Source organism: Bombina bombina, chromosome 10, assembly GCF_027579735.1.
Source record: "Bombina bombina isolate aBomBom1 chromosome 10, aBomBom1.pri, whole genome shotgun sequence".
Lineage (NCBI taxonomy): Eukaryota > Metazoa > Chordata > Amphibia > Anura > Bombinatoridae > Bombina > Bombina bombina.
In genome coordinates, this window is record NC_069508.1 from 34,387,648 (window position 1) to 34,406,082 (window position 18,435).

Sequence of the window (18,435 nt, forward strand, 5' to 3'; positions counted from 1 at the left end):
AAATAAATCACAGGAAAGTTTGTTAAAATGTGTTACAATGAATTAACAAAAAATACACATCTTGTGTAAACGTAATAATATTTTACGTGAAATTTGTGAATCTTCTTCATAAATCTACCGTTCTTACATCTATTCCTGCTTTGTCACTTCCATGTAGGCGTATTATTATTGTGCAATTATACAAGATGTTATACTGCGCTTCGCTTGGACAATTCAGATATCTCTAACGACCATAAACGCCTTCACTGATGCTTCAGATATCATCGGCACTGTCCTTGGTCCACTTGAAGTCTTCCGGTGAGAATTGGGGGTTCCTTTTTATGGTTTTCATAAATTTTCACTTTTGAGTCTCTCTCCTGCAACACATTATTTTGTCTCACCCTTGTAGCACTGATCAGGGAAGAAGGATGGATAGCAACCCAAATCCTAAATCCCCACCTCCTTGCCTACCTGGCAGATACCACTTTATTTTATTTAATTCCCTTAAAATCGTAAATCTCACAGGACAATATTACTTTAATGCCGCTCAATAACCAAGTTAATTAAAGGGACAGTCTACTTCAGATTTTTTTTATTGTTTAAAAAGATAGCTAATCCCTTTATTACCCATTCACCAGTTTTGCATAACCAACACAGTTAAATTAATACAAATTTTACCTCTGTGATTACCTTGTATCTAAGCCTCTGCAGACTGCCGCCTTATTTCAGTTCTTTTGACAGGCTTGCATTTTAGCCAGTCAGTGCTGATTCATAAATAACTTCACAGGAGTGAGCACAATGCTAGCTATAAGACACACAGGAACAAGCACTGTCTATCTCTGAAAAACTGTCAAAATGCACTGAGATAAGAGGCGGACTTCAGTGGCTTAGCATTTAGCATATGAGCCTACCTAGGTTTAGCTTTTAACAAAGAATACCAAGAGAACACAGCAAATTTATTGATAAAAGTACATTGGAAAGTTGTTTAAAATGCGCATTCCCTATGTTGACTTGACTGTCCCTTTAATGAAACTGATGTGCGTTTCCAATTTAGAACAAACACGTTTGATTATTGCACTGTTAATACTTACTCTGTATAGTTATCTTTGTAACTCATGGTTTCATTAATTTCAAGTTAACTCACTGTTGACAAAAAAAAAAAAAATTGTATGTCAAAAGCTACGTTTTAAAAATGTACTATGTTACTGATTTGTGGGTGTGATTTCTTTTTTCCATAAGCCGCTTTGTGTGGAATTTCTTCCGACTTGAGAATGAGCATCTAAATAACTGTGGTGAGTTCCGTGCCGTGCGAGATATCTCTGTGGCTCCAATGAATGCCGATGACCAAACTCTGCTGGAGCAGATGATGGATCAAGAGGATGGAGTGAAGAACCGGTCTAAAAGCAAGATATGGAAACGCAGTCAGAGCATATCTCTGCGTCGACCGCAACTGCCTTCTCAGTGAGTAGTAGGGATACTGGGACATAAATTGGGATGTGGGTGTATACTATGTAACCTTATATATGAGACCGCAATGTAACTGATCTTATCAATGGTGTTACAAAACAGCTATTTTAACTATGCATTTATGAATAGAATATAAAACTGTTTTTCAGATTTATGTTAGATATTTGTATTTCTTGGCCCTTAAAGTGAAGGTTAACTTTGATGAATGAAAGTCCGTTTTTTTAAAAATACTATTAAAAACAGGGGCACTTTCATTCATCAAAGTTTACAAAGCAGCCGTTTTCATTAAAAACTTACCTTTTTTTCTTTTCACAGCCAGAGCAGCTTTCCCCTCCTGTAAATCCTCTCTTCACACTTAAGCAATGACTAATCCGGCTTCCTCCAATCACAGCATGGCCTCAGGCAATGACTACCTTGGGGGGAAAGCCGTGATTGGAAGAAGCCGGATTAGTCATTGCTGACGTGTGAAGAGAGGATTTCCAGAAGGGGGAAGCTGCTCTGGCTGTGAAAAGAAAAAAAAGGTAAGTTTTTAATCAAAACGGCTGCTTTGTAAACTTTGATGAATGAAAGTGCCCCTGTTTTTAATAGTATTTTTAAAAAACGGACTTTCATTCACCAAAGTTTGCCTTCACTTTAATTAGATCTCCATTGCCTTGAAGGGACAGAAACAGGCCTTGCCCCTCGTAGACCCAAATATAAGCGAACCCCTAAAAAAATTCCCCCGTTACTAGTTTTTTGTCCAGGTATGGACAGGAAGCTGGCTCCTTCCCTTACCGGTTGTTTGGGCTTTGCAGGTGAAAGTTCCTTTGCAGAGTTCTGTTCCTCTTTAGGGCAGCGAGATTCAGCTTTTGCCATGGCCTCAAGCATTTGAAGATGTGTCCAGTTTTTGGAATGCTTTTTCTCCAGTTTGTAATTGGCACCTTTTCTCATGCAGGAGTGCTATTGGTTGCGTGGCTCAGTTGTGTTTAACGCTGATGAAACCATGACCGTGCTTTTATGGGCACCGCCATCTTGGTTTGCGGTTTTAAATAATGCTGAAGCCTTTAACGCTTGCTCTTCTTATCAGTCCACTTTTGGGATTTGTGATCTCAGTGGTTATGGAGTGGTCATCCTCCTCTACCTCCTCTTATTCTCACCCTTAAAGGGAGAAAGAAAAGGAGAAAGAGAAAAATCTGTTCAAGCTCCGATGCCTGCATCTGCCTCTGCTTCAATGGATACTTGGTAGATACTTGAGAGGGGGTTTTTCTTTTTCTTCTGTCAGTTTTTTTTCTGAAACATATTTATGTGGCTGTTCTTATTATGTTTTTTAAAAGCCCTGAGCCTGCCTCAGTTACTGCTCCTATAGGGGATAATGCAGTATGCAACCTTTTGCCATAATCCTTTGAAAGATATAAGTTGTGTCAAGATTGCATTAGAGAGATTTATGGATGTGATTTTTTCAAGAGGCTCTGACTCTGTAAATGCCACTTTTGAAACTGAAGATGAAGATGGGGAAGTATTTAGTGATATTGAAGATTCCTTGCAATCAAGGTTTGATATTACCTGCAGTATTTTATTAGAGCCATACCTGAGACACTTAATATGGAGGAGTCTGAGGAACCCTTTACTCCTGCTAACTGGTCATGTTTGTATCTCCTAGAAAGACTTTTCTAGTTAATTCCTCCGTGTCTGCTTTAATTGACGAAGAGTTGCTAAGGCTGAACGTCAGTTAACAGTTCCTGATAAGATAACCAAGTTATGCCCTTTGCCTGATGATATTTGTACTTTGTTATATAAGTTTGGGAATGTTCCTATGGTTGATGCCACTATAACTAGATTAATGAAGAATACTATTATACTTACAGATGGTTCATGCAATTTCATTATTCTATGGAATTAAATCTGAAACGCTTTCCCCTCCACAGCAATCTGTTATGTTACTTATATAATTACCTTTTATTTTCTGAAACTAAAGCTGTTGAACCGTGGACTGATAATTTGCAAGCTAACCTGCCTTCTAGAGAGGAAGTAGTCTTCTCTACTTATTTTTCAGATCTGCATGTCTGTCTGTCCTTTGTAACTGAGCTGAATGAAAGTTAGTGCTAGATCCTTTATCTCCTTACCAGGTTAGACGTATCTGTTTGTGGCTGAAGCACTTGGAAATAGATACAGCTTCAAAGGTAAACCTGTTTAACTTGACATTTGATATCGCTGGTTTATTTGGAGATAAGTTGGATTTTCTAATATCTAAAGGTTTAATTGGAGAAGTATTTTCCTGCCCCAATATCATAGTAATACATTTATGTCTAGAGTTCAGCGCAGACTGCCTGATGGTACATTTTTTCACCTTATGTCCAATGGGATAATTTTCAAGACCTGGGGAGGCAGTCATTTAAGAAAAGGGGGAGGTTCCCTAAGAGAGGGGTTAGCAAGCCCCAGATATCTCCAAAGCAGTCATGACTATCTGGTTTATTACAGGTCCTGTGGGCACCTGTTTGAAATTTAATCTACCCAGACTTGATGAAACTGCAGCAGACGCCTGGGTTTAGGAAGTAACACAAAAAGGTTGTTCACAGAGTTTTCAAAATGGCCAAGAAAAGCATACTTTTTAAAAACCTGTCTTCTTGCAGATCCTCAGAAAAGGTTGGCTGTTCAGAAGATAATCTCTTCTGGAACATGTCACTGTGGAAGTTCCCTTGGTTCAGAGGCAAAGTGGCTTTTACTCCCATCTTTTTTTCATTCCAATGAAGAGGAATACTTGGAGACCTGTCCTAGATCTCAAACGTCTCAACTCTTTACTACAAGACAAGTCTTTCAAGATGGAGTCTTTGCAGACAATAAAAGCAGCTTATTCCTCCAGGTTCCTTTTTGGTCAGCATAGACTTAAGAGGCTTATCACATTTCAATCAAGCAGAGTCATCAGAGTTATCTACATTTTGCAGTAGGCCAGAATCATTACCAATTCCAGATTCTCCCATTTGTTCGGCCACGGCCCCAAGGATATTTGCCAAAGTTATCATTCCTTTCCTTTCATTGCAAACTTGCATCTTCAAGGAATACAATTTTTTCACTACTTGGATGATAGCCTTGTTATTGCAAGCTCAAGACAACAAGCAGAAATTGAGGTTCAAGTGTTCTCTGTCTAGGTCATCACAGTTGGCTGCTCAATCTGGAGAAAAGTCACCTACAGCCATCTCGAGTTGCAGTCTTTGGGGCTCAGTTCAAGACTATTCAAAAGAAAGTAATAAAAATGAAATTTCTGGTTAAGTATGTTCAGTTATGGGATTATCTACTTGAAAGACTCCCCAGAAGACTCATTCAGTATTTTACAACAATTCCTTTGGTCTCCTGGGAACATTTGAATATGAGGGGAGCCCATGGTCATTTCCTGAAGCACTGGAGAAAGTCAATGCCTCTAAGCCACAACATTGTTTCAGAAAGGGTAAAAGATTTCCCTTTAATTGTGGCTAAATAACACAAATCTATTAACAGGATGTTTTCTTCAAGATAAAAATTAGTTGTTTCTCACTACAGAAGCAAGTTCCTTAAGCTAGGGTGCTACCTTGCAAGGAAGCTAAGCACAAGGAAAGTGGCCGGAAAGAGAGCTTTCTCTTCCTTACAATCTTTTGGAATTAAGGGCCATCAGTCTGGCTCTTGTGTCTTTTCAAAAGGACTGGCTGGGAAAAATATGTCAAGGTTATTTTTCACAATGTTTACTGTTGTAGCTTACGTGAATCATCAAGGAAGCACAAGAAGTGTTTTCAATCTTCAAAAGGCAAAGGTTTTATTTTCATGGGCTCAAGAAAATTTGGCTTTCATCATTGCAGTTCATCTTCCAGGTTGCAACACCCTTCAAGCGGATTTTCTAAGCTGACATTCTGTTCTTCAGGGAGAATGGGAGTTTAATCCTACAGTATTTGCTGACCAAATTTTAAGTGTGGACCAGCCAGAAATAGATTTAGTATGGTCGCCTCTCCAAGCAATCATCATCTGGATCTGGTGTTTATCCATTCAGAGATTTTAAGGAAACCAATGTATTATCCCAATGTGGGATTTCATCCTGGCATATGTATTTCCTCCTCCTTCCTTCATCTCAAGGGTTCTTCAGAATATTGTCAAAGGCAAGGCAAGAGTCATTGCAGTTCTGCCTTGGTGACCCAGAAGGCCTTGGTTTCCTCTGCTACTCAAACTGGCTGTGGATTCTCCAAAAAATCTGCCAGTTCTTGATCTTCTTTGACAAGGGACAGTATTTCATCCTGATCCTCAGTCTCTTTCCCTCAGGGTATGGATGCTGAACAGTGTCACTTTCAGAAGTTAGGGCTTTCAGAAAACCTTATAGATGTTATGCTATAGGCCAGGAAGCCGCCTACTACTTCAGTCTATCATGAAGTTTGGAACACTTAGTTAATTTTAAATCAAGTGTCTGCATCTACAATTTTAGAGTTTCTATTTCATTGATAACAGGTCAGAGTCTGTCAACATTGAAAGTTGAAGTTTCCGCTACCTCTGCAATTACTGGAGTTCAATGGGCCATGGAGGATTTGGTTGGACATTTTTTTTTATTTATTTTTTTTCAAGTCGTTCTGCATGTCAAACCCTCTGGTGTGCTCTTTTTCCTCCCTTGAGATTTACCTCTGGTTTTATCTGCTTTGATTTCATTTCCTTTTCAGTCATTACAGTCTCTAAGTTTATGGTACCTTACTTTCTTCTTGCTGTCACTTAGCACCAGATGAGTTTCTCAACTTCAAGCTCTCTCAGGAGATTCTACCTATTCAGTATTTCACCAAGACAAGTTAGCCCTTCGTACAGTACAAGAGTTTCTTCCTAAAGTGGTGTCCGTTTCTTCTATAAGGTACAACGAGTCCACGGATTCATCCTTTACTCGTGGGATATTATCCTCCTGCTAACAGGAAGTGGCAAAGAGCACCACAGCAGAACTGTCTATATAGCTTCTCCCTTAGCTCCACCCCCCCCCGTCATTCTCTTTGCCTACTCTAAGTACTAGGAAGGGTAAAGTGAAAGAGGTGATAAAATATTAGTACAGGGGCAGGGGTTTTACTCCAATCTGTTCGTGGTTCCCAAAAAAGAGGGAACTTTCGGAACCAATTTTAGATCTCAAGATCCTAAACAAATTCCTCAGAGTCCCATCCTTCAAGATGGAGACCATTCGGACTATTTTACCAATGATCCAGGAGGGTCAATATATGACCACCGTGGATTTAAAGGATGCGTATCTGCACATCACTATCCACAAAGATCATCATCAGTTTCTCAGGTTCGCCTTTCTGGACAAGCATTACCAGTTTGTGGCTCTTCCCTTCGGGTTGGCCACAGCTCCCAGAATTTTCACAAAGGTGCTAGGGTCCCTTCTGGCAGTCCTAAGGCCGCGGGGCATAGCAGTGGCGCCTTATCTGGACGATATCTTAATTCAGGCGTCAACTTACCAACTAGCCAAATCTCACACGGACATCGTGTTGGCTTTTCTAAGATCTCACGGGTGGAAGGTGAACGTAAAAAAGAGTTCACTTACCCCTCTCACAAGAGTTCCTTTCCTGGGAACTCTGATAGATTCGGTAGACATGAAAATTTTTCTGATGGAGGTCAGGAAATCAAAGATTTTAACCACCTGCCGAGCCCTTCATTCCATTCCTTGGCCGTCAGTGGCTCAGTGTATGGAGGTAATCAGACTAATGGTAGCGGCAATGGACATAGTTCTGTTTGCTCGCTTGCATCTCAGACCACTGCAACTATGCATGCTCAAACAGTGGAATGGGGATTATGCACATTTATCTCCTCAGATAAATCTGGATCAAGAGACCAGAGACTCTCTTCTTTGATGGTTGTCACAGGATCATCTGTCCCAGGGAACGTGTTTCCGCAGGCCAGCATGGGTCATAGTGACGACGGACGCCAGCCTATTGGGCTGGGGTGCAGTCTGGAATTCCCTTAAAGCACAGGGAATGTGGACTCAGGAGGAGGCTCTCCTCCCGATAAATATTCTAGATTTGAGAGCGATTTTCAACGTGCTTCAGGTGTGGCCTCAGCTGGCTTCGGCCAGATTCATAAGATTCCAGTCGGACAATATCACGACTGTGGCATATATCAATCATCAGGGGGGAACAAAGAGTTCTCTAGCGATGATAGAGGTTACCAAAATAATTCGATGGGCAGAGACTCACTCTTGCCATCTATCAGCAATCTATATCCCAGGAGTGGAGAACTGGGAAGCGGATTTTCTAAGTCGTCAGACTTTTCATCCGGGGGAGTGGGAACTTCATCCGGAGGTGTTTGCACAATTGATTCATCAATGGGGGGCACACCAAAATTGGATCTGATGGCGTCTCGTCAGGACGCCAAACTTCCTTGTTACGGGTCCAGATCAAGGGATCCTCAAGCAGTACTGATAGATGCTCTAGCAGTACCTTGGTCGTTCAACCTGGCTTATGTGTTTCCACCATTTCCTCTCCTCCCTCGTCTGATTGCCAGAATCAAACAGGAGAGAGCTTCAGTGATTTTGATAGCACCTGCATGGCCACGCAGGACTTGGCATGCAGACCTGGTGGACATGTCATCTCTACCACCATGGACACTGCCACTGAGACGGGACCTTCTCATTCAAGGTCCGTTCCAGCATCCAAATCTAGTTTCTCTGTGGCTGACTGCCTGGAGATTGAACGCTTGATTTTATCCAAGCGGGGATTCTCTGAGTCGGTCAAAGATACCTTGATTCAGACTCGAAAGCCTATCACTAGGAAGATTTATCATAAGATATGGCGTAAATATCTTTATTGATGCAAATCCAAAGGCTACTCATGGAGTAAGATCAGGATTCCTAGGATTTTGTCCTTTCTCCAAGAAGGATTGGAGAAGGGGTTATCAGCTAGTTCCTTAAAGGGACAGATATCTGCTTTGTCAATTTTACTACACAAGCGTTTCGCAGATGTTCCAGACGTTCAGTCGTTCTGTCAGGCTTTAGTTAGAATCAAGCCTGTGTTTAAACCTGTTGCTCCGCCATGGAGTTTGAATTTAGTTCTTAAAAGTTCTTCAAGGGGTTCCGTTTAAACCTATGCATTCCATAGATATTAAGCTTCTATCTTGGAAAGTTCTGTTTTTAGTTGCTATCTCTTCGGCTCGAAGAGTTTCTGAACTATCTGCATTGCAATGCGACTCGCCTTATCTTGTTTTCCATTCTGATAAGGTGGTTTTGTGTACTAAACCTGGATTCTTTCCTAAGGTTGTTACTAATAAGAATATTAATCAGGAAATTGTTGTTTCTTCCCTGTGTCCTAATCCTTCATCTAAGAAGGAGCGTCTGTTGCACAACTTGGATGTGGTTCGTGCTTTGAAGTTTTACTTGCAAGCAACCAAAGATTTCCGTCAAACATCTTCTCTGTTTGTTGTCTATTCTGGAAAGCGTAGAGGTCAAAAAGCTACGGCTTCCTCTCTTTTTGGCTGAAAGCATCATCCGTTTGGCTTACGAGACTGCTGGACAGCAGCCTCCTGAAAGAATTACAGCTCACTCTACTAGAGCGGTGGCTTCCACATGGGCTTTTAAAAATGATGCTTCTGTTGAACAGATTTGTAAGGCTGCGACTTGGTCTTCGCTTCATACCTTTTCCAAATTTTCCAAATTTGATACTTTTGCTTCTTCGGAGGCTATTTTTGGGAGAAAATTTCTTCAAGCAGTGGTGCCTTCTGTTTAGGCATTTGTCTTGTCCCTACCGTTCATCCGTGTCCTATAGCTTTGGTATTGTATCCCACAAGTAAAGGATGAATCCGTGGACTCGTCATACCTTATAGTAGAAAAGTAAATTTATGCTTACCTTATAAATTCATTTCTTCTATGGTACGAGTCCACGGCCCGCCCTGTCATTTTTAGACAGATTATATTTTTTTTATTTAAACTTCAGTCACCTCTGCACCTTTTAGTTTTTCCTTTTTCTTCCTGTACCTTCGGTCGAATGACTGGGGGGTGGAGCTAAGGGAGGAGCTATATAGACAGCTCTGCTGTGGTGCTCTTTGTCACTTCCTGTTAGCAGGAGGATAATATCCCACAAGTAAAGGATGAATCCGTGGACTCGTCGTTCCATAGAAGAAATTAATGTATCAAGTAAGCATAAATTTACTTTTTTCACGTGAATCAAGAGATTTTCTTTCCCACCTTTAGTATGGACAGAAAACCTTTTAAGGGTCAACACCTTTATACACTTGATGTGGTGGATGTCTTCGTATTTACTTGGAAAGAAGGACTTTCGTAAAATGTCTCTCCTGTTGGTTGTTCCCTTTGGAAAAAGGAAAAGCTGTGCTCCAGCAAAGCAGATTATTGTTATTTTAGATTGTCGTGTATCATCGCAGCATACAAGATTCAGCAAGTTGCTATTCATGATGGCATTAAGGTTCACTCAGCTTAAGCAGTATCCACGTCCTGGGCTTTACAAGCTGCAGTCTGAAAAATATGCTTACCTTTTGTGTCTCATTACAAGTTGGACTTTCTTCAGTCCTCTTCAGCTAAATTTGGGAGAAATGTGTTCTCAAATCAGCCAATAGAATGAGAGCTGCTCAAATCCTATTGGCTGATTTGAACAGCCAATAAGATTTTAGCAGCTCTAATTCCTATTGACTGATTCATTTTTTCAGCCAATAGGAATGCCAGGGACGCCATCTTGAATCGGGTCCCTTGCATTGAAGATTTAGTGTACGGCGGTGACCGTATGAAGAGGATGCTCCGCGCCGGATGTCTTCAGGGTGGACCCGCTCCGCCCCATCGGGATCAAGATAGAAGATGCCGTCTGGTTGAAGACTTCTCGCTGCTTGGATGAGGACTTCGCCACCGGGATAAAGATTGAAGAGGCCGCCTGGATGAAGATCGTTCAAGAGGGACTTCAAAAACTGTAAGTGGATTTTCGGGGGTTAGTGATAGTTTTTTTTTTTTTTTGGGTGATTATTTTTTTTAGTTTAGGGTTTTGGCAATGTAAAAGTGCTAAATGCCCTTTTAAGGACAATGCCCATCCAAATTCCCTTTTCAGGGCAATGGGTAGCTTAGGGTTTGTTTAGAGTTAGGTTTTTTATTTGGAGGGGGTTGGGTGGTTGGTTTTACTATTGGGGGGTCCTTGTATTTTTTTTTTACAGGTAAAAGAGCTGATATCTTTGGGGCAATGCCCCACAAAAAGCCCTTTTAAGGGCTATTGGTATTTTATTGCAGGCTAGAGGTTTTTTGTTTTTTTTTGGTGGGCTTTTTTATTTTGATAGGGCTATTAGATTAGGTGTAATTCTTTTTTATTTTTGATAATTTTGTTTTTTTATTTTTTGTAATTTAGTGGTTTTTTATTTTTTGTAATTTTAGGTTTTAGTGTAAGGCAGGATAGGTTTTATTTCACAGGTAAGTTTGTATTTATTTTAACTAGGTAGTTAGTAAATAGTTAATAACTATTTACCAACTAGTCTACCTAGTTAAAATAAATACAAACTTACCTGTGAAATAAAAATAAAACCTAAGCTAGCTACAATATAACTATTAGTCATATTGTATCTAACTTAGGTTTTATTTCACAGGTAAGTATGCATTTAGTTTTAAATAGGAATTATTTAGTTAATAATTGTAAATTTAATTTAGCTATATTTTAATGATGTTAAAGTTAGGGGGTGTTAGGGTTAGGTTTAGGGTTAAAAGTTTAATTTAGCTTGTTGCAATGTGGGGGGCTGGCGGTTTTATGGGTTAATAGGTTTATTTAGTGGTAGTGATGTGGGAGGCCAGAGGTTTAGGGGTTAATAGCTTTATTTAGTTGCAGCGATGTTGGGGAGCGGCGGAATAGGGGTTAATAACTTTAATATAGTGGCTGCGATTTTGGGGAGCAGCGGAATAGGGGTTAATAACTTTAGTATAGTGGCGGCGATATCAGAGCGGCAGATTAGGGGTTAATAGTTTTATTTAGGTGGCAGCGATATCGGGACCGGCAGATTAGGGGTTAATAACATTATGTAGGTGGCGGTGATGTCAGTGGGGGGGCAGATTAGGGGTGTTTAGACGTGGGGTTTATGTTAGGGTGCAGACAACAAAAAAGGACTGAAGCGCCACATGACCCAGTATTGTTTGATGCAATGAAGATATAACGTGGTAGATGCACTCGCATTTGGTATGGCACCCCTAGTGGTGCAGAAGGAACAATCTGGGATCAATAACAGTCACCCAGAAGACCTCCGGTGAATATTCAATAATCTGTAGAGGATAATATACAGAACACAAAGGTGCCTATATGGCCTAGTATTGTTTATACAGGCGAGGTATATAATGGTATAAAATACACTCACATTTAGTAGAGCACCTCCCTTGGTGCAGTCAAGGCAAGCTGGGATCAATACAGTCACCCAATAGACTAGTGTCCGGTAGTCAGAAACTCCCAGAGATCCAAAAGATAGGGTGTGGATAAGAATAATAATAGTAGTAGTCCGGCAGCAAGTGGTAAGTATATAAAAAACTTACTTTATTAAAATGTTAAAAATACTAGCAACGCGTTTCTCAGCCAACCAGTGGCTGTTTCATCAGGCTTAATAAAATGAATAATACACACTTGCTATATTTGCCAAAGATACAAACCTAAATAATAAGCAACACCTGAAGTGGGTGTTAATCAATTAGACCAATCATGTGGGTGAGTTAAACAAATCAAATGAGACCACATTGTGGGACCTCACAATGTAAACAAAGGTACAATATCATGAATATACAGCCTAATATAAAATATTCACAATACAAAGAAAATCATTATCTTAAAATGTTATATGCTTTAGCTGATACACAGTATATATAGTATAATCACATCATACTGTCTAGATAAATGGTAGATCATAGGATTGTCCAAGAATATACAAATCTTTTATCGATATTTGGACAACTAATACACATAACAAACCTTTTTCTTATAATAAGTGAACAATAATTTGTAGAAGTGTCTAAGATTATTATATGATCACCTAATGCCTATTTGTTCAAGCGGAGGATACAATGTATATAATGTAGTTTATTATAAATGTTTCAAAACCAGCCCCACATGTATAGCGTACTACAAGTATATTACTAACTTATAGGTCCATCGATCATTATAGTGATACACAGTATTACTTACTAAATTTATATTTAAGCATCTTGACCGTTGTAGTCTTAAAATGCTTTTTGTTTGTTTGTATCCATGATGGCGTTAAGATGATAGAGGCCAATGCGTTTGTCAAATGACGCTAGGGGGAATCCTGATTGCGTAACCTGTGGTGATAGGTTCTACTCAGAGGGTAGTGATTGGGCCAGCAACTAAGAACGTCATGATACTGGGCGGGGTGTTAACGAGACAATATAAACTGTCTTAGTGGCGTGCAACTATTGTAGCGATATTCCCATAAGGTGAACATTAGTCATAGAACCATAACAATAAAAATTGATGTCCTATTTGTAATAGAGCTAATGATAGAAACATAGCTAATAACATATCAGAAATATAGAAATTCTTTACGAGTCATATACAGAGGTTATACAGGCGAAGATATTCATAGTGCAATGTATAAACCAATGTGCGTATACAATCCCACTTAATATCATTTTGGATAAAGTGTGGCGCTATCAACTAATTGGGATATTCCACAACACTGTGGCTTCTAAAGGAACACAAGATTAATTCATTATGATGTGTAAAGTGCTACATGAGTAGGGAATAGTAATAACTGGTGATCAATTAAATAATGTAGCAACATCTGGTTAAAATGAGTGGTGTAAATGTGTGCTATAATAAGTGTATAACCCATCTGTGTGGTTAGTGGCAGACCGATCTACATATCAGTGAACCCGTGATGAATCACCAGAGGAGTGGGAGGATGTCCCTAATGTGCTGGACACATAATTGTCTTAGTGTTACTAGTGGGAGTGTGAACCTATATCTAGTATAGTGTCTAGTGTATGTGCTGTGAGGGGTAATATCGTAGGAAATCTATTCAAATTTTAAACCAGTAGTGATATTAATCGCAGTCGTGATACAAGGTAAAGTGAGATCGTATTTGGAGTAGTGTTATGATACTATAAAGTGATATTAGTGGAGAGTGGTGATGAGGTGTGATGTGGGATCACACATGGTGTAGTATTGTAATACTGAGGGGTGACACTAGTTGATACATGTGTCTGTAGTGTGTTGTACAGCACGTGTAAATAAACTATGTTGATAACATATACAAAGGGGGTATTAGGTGTAACTATAATATTATGGAATGACTAAATCTATAATAGGTGGTATCAGGAGTGTCATATAAAGGTGTGAATTGATGTACTAAATGCCATAGGTGAGAAAGGGACAATGGTTAATGATAAGATGAATGTATATAAACTTGGAAGAGGTGGATACGTGTGAGAGGGAAAAGAAGGTGAGACAGAGTGGATGGTGGTGATCAGGTTTGAGTATTATATGTGTTATATGGGGTTAAAGGTCTATATTAGGGCTGCAACTAACGGTTATTTTCATAATCGATTAATCTGCCGATTATTTTTTCGATTAATCGACTAATCGGATAAAAAGAGAATCAATAATAGTTTTCTATGGTTTAAATAAAATCCACATAATGAGTGTTACAAATATAAACTTCAGACTAAAACTTTACATTAACACAACTGTTTCTTCAATTTTTAAGCAGAAGAGCACAGTTTTATAATTAAACAAAACAAACCACAAACTGTTTGAAAAGAGGTAGAACTAGAAAGAGTTAGACTATCACTGTTAATAACATTCTGTTATTCACTCTTTCAGAAACTTTGCATTGAAATGCAAACATCTCAACATGTCCACATGCTTCTGGCTAAGGCTGGTTCTCTGTTTGCAGCTATATTTCCTGCAGCAGAGAAAAGGCTGTTGAGGTGTATAAGTAGGGTTTTGCCAATTTCACCAAAGTGGGATATTTATCTTTGTTAGTTCTTCACCAATGCTAAGTGTTTTCTACCTTCGCAAGGGGCCTCTCAATAAAGTAACCATTGACTTTATTCTAACATAAAAATATCTCTAATATCTATATGCAATGGTAAATAACCAGCTATAAGGTTAGGGGAAATATCTAGTCCGCTCTAAAAATAACGAATATATACTTATAAAGGTTGGATCTGGTACATATTATCACAATTTATTAAAAATATAAAAAAAACAATAAAAACAAAATCAAAAGCGCTAAGGACTGTATATCAATAACAGGACAAAGCCTTACACATTTATTTATACCGTACATATAATCAGCAATAGCAAGCAATACGCTAATAATTGTGCAAACAGATAATAGTGCACATCAATTTAAATAACTCCCATCAATCTAGGGGCAAGGTGTAAACAACAAGCTTGGTACTATATCATGAAAAGCATAGTTCCAAATCACCAGATTTAATATAAACAATCCAAATGATGACTATTATATCTGGGTTGCACATAAGCCAGGGGTAGTTGTAAACGTATACTGTCCCGAAAAAGTGAAAAGTAGACCTCTGTAGACGTCCTTTAGGCTAAGGACATAATCATAAAACACAATACCATATGCAGGAGTTCATTGGAGTGAACCAGCTGGTGTTGTGTACAGACCAACTAATTGCAAACCAACTAATCGATTAATCGATTGAGATTCGTTGGCAACTATTTTCATAATCGATTATTATCGATTATGGCGATTAGTTGTTGCAGCTCTAGTCTATATTGGATTTAAGGAATGATTGGGATGGTAAAAGTGTGTATTCTTCTAACTATTGGTCTTGTAAAGGTAACCAGATATCAGTACATAACATACATGGAAGAAGATGAGTATGATATGTCATCTAGGATTTAAGCCTCGCCAAGCGGGGTTAGAGATCAAATGCTGCTAAATCTACACATTCGTTAAAACCATCTGGGATCAGGGTGTGTAGTTTGTGAATCCAATAGGTCTCCCTGCGGCGGAGGCAGAACATAGGATTATGGCTGTTTCTTAGTATCTGCTCTATAGGGATAATGGGCAGTGTTTTAGAGCTTCATCTATGGGCATAAGTGCAATGCCTTGAAACGCTGTGTTTCAAAAACGTTCTTTTCACATTACGTGTGTTCACTCCACCGTCTTTTGATTTTGCGACAAGTGCGTCCTACATATTGGACCCCACATGAGCAAGAGATTAGATAGACCACATAGGTGGATTCACAGGTAAGGCGTTTTTTTATTTTAAATTGTTCTCCTGTATGATTAGATTGAAAGGTTTTAGTACCACTCTTCACTACTTTGCACATGCTACATCTTGATTTTTGGCATTTAAATGGGGTATAAAATTACGTTCTATTAGTTTTGTTATTGGTGTTATTAGTAGCCATAGTAGGATTAGCAAGGTTTAATCTATCCCTAACAATTTTACTTGGTGCTAGTTTGTTTCTAAGCGTGGGGGCCCTTCTGTATACTATTTTTGGTTTAGAAGATATGTGATTTTTTTTTAGATATGGGTCATCACAAATGATAGGCCAATGGTTAGATAGAATTCTTTTTATCTCTCGATGTTGGCTACTAAACCCAGTAATGAACAAAGGAGTTTTGGTGTCATCATTCAATTTCTGTTTTTTGTTTTTGTTCTTGTTCTGTGTGAAATAAGAGGTCCTGTCTTCATGCAAGGCTCTAAGATAGCCTTTCTGTATCATCTTCAAGGGATATTGTGTCTAATGTGTCTGAACTGCCCATAGGGCACATTCTTTTTCCAGCTATAATAGTGATTACTATTAATCTAAAAAACTATTACTCTACTTTTTTGAAATATGTCTCAGACATAATCGTGCCTGAAGAGGAGAAGTACAATATTAGATGAAGGTATTCAATCTTGGTCGATTGAATATTACTGGTGAATTCTAGGCCGAAGTCATTAGCATTGAGGGTGTCTGTGAAAGAGAGAGCCTCCTCATAGGACCCCTTAGAAAGAAAGATGAGATTGTCTGTCTATATAACGATCATAGTACACCAGGCTCGCACCTATAGGGGACCCATAAATATGGGTCTCCTCAAATCTACCCATATACAGATTTGCAAAACTGGGGGCAAACCTGGTGCCCATGGCCGTACCTTTTGATCTGAAGATAGAATAGTCCCTGGTATTGAAAGTAATTGTGATTAAGAATGAAGTGTATTAATTCACTAATGAAATATTGTTGTTTGCTGGGCATATATATATATATATCTGTTTGTAAAAAAGATTGAATCACTAATAGACCTTTATCATGGGGGATGTTGGAGTATAGGGAACTTAAATCGCTAGTAATCCACCATAATTCTTGACTAGTATTTGTAATTCCTAAACTGGTTAGTTTGTTTAATAGATCTGATGAATCTCTAATAAATTAGGGTAAAGCTATGATGTGCTTTTGCAAATATGAATCAATGTAGGCTGAGAGATTATCAGTAAGACTCCGGATGCCAGCTATTATAGGGCGTCCCCGGGGATTTTGTGTATTTTCGGCAAATGGTAATAGAAGGCTATGTTAGGATCTTTGGGATATAGATAATCCCTTTCTTTTTTAGTTAAAATACCTTCATCGAAACCATTTTGCAAAAGAGAATATAATTGTTTGGAAAAAAATGGGGTAGGTTCCTTTGCTAATCCCCTATAATAGCTGGCATCTTTAAGGATACAATCAGCTTCCGAAATATAGTCTTTAATATTTTGAAGGACAATTCCACCCCCTTTATCCGCCTGGCGGATTACCAGATTCTTGTTATTTGTTAAAGAGTTTATCGCATGTCGTTCCCCTGGACTGAGATTATGTTTATATATTGTTTTTTAGGGAGCTTTTCTAGATCCTTCAATACCATTTATTAGAATCTACTAATGTGTGAATTTTTCATTATAGGGGGATTAAAATTAGATTTTGGTTTGAAGTCAGTGTGTAGATATTTTTCTGTAAGCTGTTCTAAAAGGGTATCAGGTTCATATATTAAACAACCATCTTCTAAACGCTCATCCATATTGTCTAAAACAATAGGAATATTTTTGGTACTTTTGATGTGGTTCTCAGCAAAGTATTTTTGTAAAGATAGTTTTCTAGTGAAGTTATTAACGTCAACAAAAAGTTGAAACATGTTGGGGGTATTGGAAGGACTAAAGGATAAACCTTTACCCAAAACTCTAATCTCATCAGTGTTAAGCACATGATCAGAAAGATTGAAAAGCCCTTTTTGATATTTCAGAAGTTTTTCTTTTTTGGAGGTTGTGGACTTTCCTCTACTTCCACGCTTGCGTAAACTCTTTTTTGGTGTGGCGATCGGGGGGACATTGACCATTGTTCTAATCGGTAATCTGGGCCTACATCTAAAAAAGGAGTGGAACACTGCTCTTACTCATATGATGTAGTTGGATCCATATTGGATTTAGGACTGTCAAGACTGTTAGGTCTTAAGGGTTGAAACCTATTGGATGTTTCATAAAACCCGTCATAAATTCTAAAGGGAGAAGGATTATCAAAGGTCCTGGAGGGATTATGTGTAGGTCTCTCATTATATGAAGGTTTTTTATTTTTTGTAATTTTAGGTTTTAGTGTAAGGCAGAATAGGTTTTATTTCACAGTTAAATTTGTATTTATTTTAGCTAGGTAGTTGGTAAATAGTTAATAACTATTTACTAACTAGTCTACCTAGTTAAAATAAATACAAACTTAACCTGTGAAATAAAAATAAAACCTAAGCTAGCTACAATATAACTATTAGTTATATTGTATCTAGCTTAGGTTTTATTTCACAGCTAAGTATGTATTTAGTTTTAAATAGGAATTCTATTAATAATTGTAAGTTTAATTTAGCTATATTTTAATTATGTTAAAGTTAGGGGGTGGTTAGGGTTACGTTAGGGTTAGGCTTAGGGGTTAATAGTTTAATTTAGGTTGTTGTGATGTGGGGGCTGGCGGTTTAGGAGTTAATAGGTTTATTTAGTGGTAGTGATGTGGGAGGCCAGAGGTTTAGGGGTTAATAGCTTTATTTAGTTGCAGCGATGTCGGGGAGCGG

At 38.6% G+C, this 18,435-nt stretch overlaps 1 protein-coding gene across 1 annotated transcript in view; it reads left to right on the forward strand.

Annotated features, from left to right (window-relative positions):
• The window catches only part of XPR1 (xenotropic and polytropic retrovirus receptor 1), a 307,783-nt gene that overhangs the window by 283,820 nt on the left and 5,528 nt on the right, over positions 1-18,435 (forward strand). Inside the window, exons 13-14 of the mRNA XM_053693944.1 lie at positions 158-297; positions 1,219-1,440. Of these exons, the coding sequence (XP_053549919.1) occupies positions 158-297; positions 1,219-1,440 (362 nt within the window). The remainder of the gene's footprint in view (positions 1-157; positions 298-1,218; positions 1,441-18,435) is intronic.